Source organism: Vespa crabro, chromosome 4, assembly GCF_910589235.1.
Source record: "Vespa crabro chromosome 4, iyVesCrab1.2, whole genome shotgun sequence".
NCBI classification, from domain to species: Eukaryota; Metazoa; Arthropoda; class Insecta; order Hymenoptera; family Vespidae; genus Vespa; species Vespa crabro.
Genome location: NC_060958.1, coordinates 8356919 through 8364418, shown reverse-complemented (window position 1 = coordinate 8364418; position 7500 = coordinate 8356919). Strand labels below are relative to the sequence as shown.

General features: G+C 26.5%; 1 protein-coding gene across 25 annotated transcripts in view; it reads right to left on the bottom strand.

Moving 5' to 3' along the window:
* LOC124423667 (voltage-dependent calcium channel type A subunit alpha-1) overlaps positions 1–7500 on the bottom strand; it is a 75299-nt gene that overhangs the window by 26070 nt on the left and 41729 nt on the right. For 10 of the 25 annotated variants that reach the window (XM_046961657.1, XM_046961658.1, XM_046961660.1 and 7 more), the window contains exons 19-20: positions 4623–4733; positions 1923–2006 (exon numbers count right to left, since the gene is read on the bottom strand). In XM_046961657.1, coding sequence (XP_046817613.1) covers positions 1923–2006; positions 4623–4733 — 195 coding nt within the window. Of the gene's footprint in view, positions 1–241; positions 290–1922; positions 2007–4622; positions 4734–7500 lie in introns of all 25 variants that reach the window. The other 15 variants (XM_046961666.1, XM_046961665.1, XM_046961678.1 and 12 more) reach the window with 3 other exon arrangements.

Below are 7500 nucleotides of genomic sequence, written 5' to 3'. Positions count from 1 at the left end.
TAAGTGTGTAATACATGTAAAAATATAGTTGTATGTGGTTTTTTTTTCTCTTACTTATGCTATATAGAGGTATTATAGTGAACAAGATAATAAAAGAGGTTAATATAGCTTATAAAAAGAGATAGGTATATATATATATATATATATATATATATATAATATACAATTATAATAGAGAGAACCGATTCCGACGGTCAATATTATATTGAATGATGCAAATAATATACGAATTAATTGATACCTTCTTTTCGCTTAGCTGGCCACCACTTGGCACACTCGAAAACCGCTCCTATTACAGAAATATTGAACGTTGCGATAATTATTATCTTTTATCGTTCGTATCCTTTTTACAATTATTCAAAACGTACATACACTGATCATTTAACTTTCTGGCCTTTACAACACAAAAGCTCTAGCGTGTGTTCCAATTTTTTTTTTCTCTTTTTTTCTTTTTGTTCTTTTTTTTTTTTTTTTTTTGTTTCTTTTCTTTCTTTTTTCTCAATGTCTTTTCTTCTTTTTTTTTGTTTTTTTTTTTGTTTTTTTTTTTTTTTCTTGAACAAAGTACAGGAAAATACCCAATAGATTGGCGATACTGGCTATTACCGAGCAAGCAGATTACTCACTAGATATTGATATGACGATATATAAAAATCTACTGGATTTAAGAAATATATATGTATCTATATATATATATATATTGAATTGATCAATTTATTATTTAATTAACTTAAGATTCTGATCTTTCTATTCTTCTTCTTCTTTTTTTTTCTTTCTTTCTTTCTTTTTTTTTTGCTTTTTCTTTTTCTTTTTTTTCCTTTCTTTTTTTTTTTTTTTTTTTTTTTTTATATATATATATATTCAAATCGCAACGTTTAACAATCGATACAAATAATTATGTGTTGAAATGCGTAATAATAACTGTGTATATGTATATTTGTAAATGTTTTCATACTGTTGTCGTTAACGTACCGATGTGAACGATGAGAGATATATTATTATTATGTATTTATATACTTATATAGCGTACAAATGCAGCGTATACGGCTGGGATAAAGAAAGAAAATAGGAATATACAAAAGGCATCATTTTAAATCGGCTTTAACTTTGCTCTTTTGCTAGCATTGAAATATTTTTAAATATCGACAAGGAGCAGCAAAAGGGTTTACTGGAAATAATGCAATAATATTGCCCTTTTGTCCAAATTGACAAATGATATAACGTTTATTATTATTGTAACGTAACGTTTATATATTTACGTATTACGTTAATATATCTCTATAAAATTGAGAAAATCTTTAAATCGATTTAAGAGATTTATATCTTAGGAGAAAAGGGCTCGTGATAGGCGTACACGAAGCAATGGATTATACGAAATCCATGTGAAAATTGATAAAATTGCAATCGAATCTAAATTCGAACAATGTAATATTATCGTCGATAATAATGAAAATAGCCTAAACGTATTGAAATATCAAAGATTTTTTTTCTGTTTTTTCTTTTCTTCTTTTTCCTTTTTTTTTTTTATTTTAATTTTAATACGTTATCATCTCTTTCGCATCTTATCGATCTATATTATACATTATACATTATACATATAAAAGAAAAGAAAACGTACTATTTTTATATATATGCATATATGTTTATAAATATATATATATATATATTTTACAATTTATAAATATATATATATATATATATATATATATATATATATATATATATATTTTACTTAGGCCACTTTCGTATTAATAATCGACATATATCTTTAGATACTTTTAAAGATTCTCCATGAAAAAGATATATAGATAGATAGATAGAGATAGAGAGAGGGAGAGAGAGAGAGAGAGAGAGAGAGAGAGAGAATACGTATCTTAATTTATATTATTTAAATAATATCTAATATATTTCAAAGCTCTACTTACCCCGAATTCGATGACAAGTGCGTCCACGATGCTGCCGATCACCGTAATGAAGTCGAACGTGTTCCAAGAATCCTTGAAGAAGTTCTAACGTCGAGAGGATATAATCAAATTAAATAAATAAATATATTGTATATATAGATATATATATATATATAAATATATATATTAGTATCACATTTAATTGAGTGTTAGAAAACGATCGAGAACACTGTTGATCGTTCCGAAGCTTCCACGATACTAAAATGTAATTTTCTTAGTAGTATTATACTTACGAGAAGGAAAGAAAAAAAAAACAAAAACAAAAATATTGAGAGGAAACTTCGGAACGTTCATCGTGATGTTTCGTGTTTATGTATGTATATATGTAAGGGCTATTATCGATCGATAAATTACGTCTATTTCGATTTCGTGGAAAAAAATATATGTAAAGGAGCGCGATTTCGTGGAAAAATAATTTATAATTTATTAATATATAATTATAATAGACGCGAATATTTTGTTTCTTTTTCATTTTCTTTTACTTCTATTTCTTTTTCTTTTTTTCTCTTTACGGCTTTTTCGCTTTTCTTTACTTTATTTTCTTTCGTTTCTTTTCTTTTTTCTTTTTTTCTTTTTTCTTTTTTTTTTTTTTTTGTTTCTTTTTTTTTTTCCTTTAACTCACGCGACTGATGGTATATCTATGTTTTGTGTGTAAATATGTGCGTGTATTTTTTTTTTCTCTTGTGTGTAGTGTATTTGTGTATGTGTAAGTGCGTGCACGTGTTAGTACGTACGTGTAAAATAAGTAAGGTGAGGCCTCACAAGAGCGTGTGTCGTACTAATTAAGCTAATTACCGATGTAATTCGGTTGTGTGTGATTAGGTGCTTTTCCTAGAGATGTGTAAAATGAGAAAAATTTTCCGCATCTCTTGGTCAATTTCGATGATTATTTTTAATTACAAAAAAAAAAAGAAAAAAAAAAGAAATATATATATATATATATATATATATATATATATTTCTTTCTCTTTTTTTTTCCCATTACTCCAATACATTCGCAAAAATCTTTCCTTCCTCCATGCATCTTTTGAAATATCGTAGTACACATTAACAAAATTAGACTAAAAGATGCGGTTTTTTTTATATATATATATATAAAGTGATTATATGATAATACTGTAATCGTACGCACTAATGATCGATGATCTCGACTGAAGTATATATAATAATAATTATAATAATCATGAAAATAATAATAATAATAATAACAATAATAATAATAATAATAATAATAAAAATATTAATAATATTAATAATAAAATGATAACAGTAATAATGATGATGATAACAACAACAATAATAATAATAATAATAATAATAATAATAATAATAATAATAATAATAATGATGATGATGATGATGATGATGATGCTGATGATGATGATGCTGATGATGATGATGATGATGCTGATGATGATGATGATGATGATGATGATAATAATAATAGTAATAATAATAATAATAATAGTAATAAGTGATGGGATCTTTTTTAAAGAAATGATCTACGGGAGCATGCCGGTAATAGAAAGCAAACTAGAGAGAGAGGTAGAAATACGCGAATTTCTTTTTCCTTTTCTTTTTCCTTTTTCCTTTTTTTCTTTATTTCTTTTTTTTTGTTTTGTATTTTTTTTCACATTCTTCTTTTTTTTTTCTTTATGCACGTTCACACCAGAAAAATAGGCCTTTTATTTTGTTTTATCTTTTCTTTTCTTTCTTTCCGTTCTTCTTTTTTTTTTGTTTTTTTTTTTCTTTTTGTTTTTTTTCTTCTTCTTCTTTTTTCCTCTTTTAACGAGAAAAGAACATACGTCATATTATATAAGGAAGTTGATTCGACGTTACAATTAAACTAAATAATCTAATTAAGGATAAGCGAGATAAAAGGGTCTCTATTTCTAATTCTATTACTATCGTAAAGAATCGTAATGATTAACTATCGACAATAATTTGATTGACTTAAGTATATATGAAAAAATAATGTCTCCTTTTTTTCTGGCGTTCAACTTGTTACACACTCGATCTCGATCTTTCGGCACAATATATCGATATCGATTTACTCGTTTCGGATATTTCGACGGCAGACAATTAATAGAAAAAAAATATGATATATTTATTATATGGGCCACGATCGGATCGTGCATCGCTTTACGATCGACGCCGATCGATGCGTGCTATTTTTCTATTTTCCTTTATCTTTTTTTTCTCATTTTTTTTTTTTTATCATCAGTTTTCCTCCCTCTCCACCAGTTTTTTTTTTTTTTTTTTCAAATCGATCCCATTCGACCTCGTCAAAGTACGATCACCTATCGATTGTAATGATTAAACATTAATTGTAAATAATCGTGCTAATCCCGATACTATTTTATGTACATACATATATAACCGAGATATACATATATATATATATATATATGTGTATGTTTGTGTGTGTATGTGCGTGCACGTTTTAGACACATACATACATATACATACATACATACATACATACATAGATGCATACATATATGTATATATAGAAAATCGTTATATAAAAATAAAAATATATATACGTATATATATATATATATATATATATATATATATATATATATATATAAAATAGAGATATAATTGCGTGTGAATTAAAACAGTGAAGATTTGAATGATTAAGAGGCTTGTTTATACCTTGCATCCGAAGGCGATGAGTTTAAGGATGCACTCAATGAGAAAAAGGAGGGTGACGACCAAGTTCACGATGGTCAAGATGTCCAATAGTAATAGCGGCGCCTCGTGATACTACAAAATACACCCAACAGACAGACGTAACAAAAGCCAGCTTCTAACTGTAGTCATTGACGGCCCGAATATATACAATAATTTATAAAATCTAATATATGTATCCATTAATACATATATGTACGTGCGTGTATTATTTTCTTTCTTTATTTTTTCTTTTTTTTTTTTTTTTTTTTTTTTTATATATATCAATCATATACACCCTCGTACACTCTCGTCTCTTTCTCTAATCTTCCTTAATTTTCTATTTTGTTTTTTTTTTCTTTTTTCTTTTTCCTTCATTTCACAGTCCATATTACTTTTCATTCATTATTCTTGTTATTATGTATCTATTTTTTTTTTTTTTTTATACAACATCATCGGACAATATAATCGTGTGTCTCGATTAAATTTATTCTTTATCATTTTTGTTTGTTCATTTATCTTTTCTTTTTTTTTTCTGATCTCACTTAAGACGTAACTTCTTCTTATCCTGATCTTTCTCTTATTTTACTTTTTTCTTTCTTTCCTTCTTTATTTTTTTTTCTTTTTTTTTTTTTCTTTTTCTTTTTTCTTTTCTTTTAAAGATACCGATCAAACTTTCTCGCACGATGCTGTTTCACAGTTTCAAACGATTTATTTATCCTCCTTCCCCATTAATGATCAAATGCATAGTATAATATGTATATATGTCTGTGTGTATATATATATATATATATATATATATATATATATATGTATATATGTATGTATATGTAACCACATGTGTGTACGTATATGTAAAATACTTTCAATAGCCTGCTGGAATGGTTCGATAAAGTTTTCTTTTTCTTATCCTTTTAAACTCGGCAGGACTTATCGCTTAAAACCATTAAACCGTGTCACTAATTTAATATTAACCGGTTAAATCGAAACTCGTAGGATCCCTTAAAAGGACGGAAGAATTTTCTTTCGAAAGAGGAGAAAAGAAAAAAAAAGAAAAAAAAAAAACTTAGCTGATCCATTCGACACGAAGACACGAGGTTTAATACACGAGGCAGAATCCACCACGCTATCGAAAGAAGAAAAAAGCATGATAAAAGAGTGTAAGAATAAGACGAGCGTAAAAATAATCGTTGATAATGATAGAACGAAAGAAATAGAAAAAAAAAAGGAGAGAATAATGAAACAAATAAAAATACAAACGTCAAATAAAACGTCATCGATGATCGTCGTTGGATTTTGCCTCGATCGGAGTTACGAATCAATCGTTTTTTTTTTTTTTTCTTTTTTTATTCTTTACCGCGTATGATACGCTTTGAATAAGTTACGTTTTTTTTGATCATTTTATACACACATACACACACACACACATATATATATATATGTACACAGCATAGGTATTTATTAATTTCTTATTTTCTTCATTATATAAATGTCATTTGATTCGCACACGATATCGAGTAAATCTAATTAATTTGTCACACAGGAAAAGAGAAAGAGAGAGAGAGAGAGAGAGAGAGGGAGAGAGAGAGAAAGAGAGTGAATTCAAATTTCCTTCCCTTCGTATTTTTTTTTTTTTTCTTTATTTTGTCTTCCTACTTGTCTTTGTTCCTGTTTTAATTCTTTCTTCCTTGTAAAAGAAAAAAAAAACAAAATATGAGTTTGTAGTCACGCGTCGATGTATCGTACATGTGTCGGTGTCATTTGCAATCAATCCGAACCGGCTCGATCATGTGTGTCGTTTTTGGAGAAAGTGTGTGTGGAACAAGTATTTATTCACGATATATATATATATATATATATATATATATATATATATATATAATATATATACATGTATATATCACATATATATATATGTATATGTATACGTATATCTATGTATATATATATATATATATATATATATGTATATATAAAGTTTGTAATTACGAAGGTGATGTCAAAAAATAATAGAAAAGAAAAAAAAAAGAAAAAAAGAAAAAAAATTTGTTTATCGCATAATTCCTATAACAATACTTGATTATACGAATTATAAGCAATAAACTAATTTCTTTTTCTTCTTAATTTTTTTTTTTACCGCAAATCACTTTCGTAATCACATTTCATAATATATGTATATTATATTTAATCAATGTATATTATATATAATATATTTATGCGTGCGACAACGACGAACAACGTAGCACTTCATTCTTTTCCGATGAGAACGCTCTGGCCCTTTTCGTCGTTTCTTTTGCGAATATGTATTATAACAAATATGTATATATACTTGTATATATATATACACACACACATATATATATATATATTTATATATATATATATGTATATGTATATATATGTATATATGTACATATGTATACATATATTATCGCATCATTTAATCTTAATCATGTTAATTATAAATGGCCCATAACACACGCAGTCATTAAGTATCTAAATTGTGAATATATATATATATATATATATATATATATATATATATATATATATAATTACGCATGCGAGGATTAAAAAACATGTCACGTGCAGTGATGCGTGCACGATGCAAAGAGGCGAAGATTTTTGCATGCAAAAGGATAAAGACGGATTATCGTCTTTAGCCTTTGTTTGTCCTTTCTTTTTTTTTTTTTTTTTTTTTTTTTTCATGTACTGTCGCATATTTATTATTTTTTTTTCGTCAGAATATATCTTATGAGATTACCTTACGAACTAATCACCCCTTCCGAATTTCATCGTAAACTTATGAAGTTATTCAACTAAAATAATGCGCGTAAACGAAAGAAACAGACAGATAGATAGA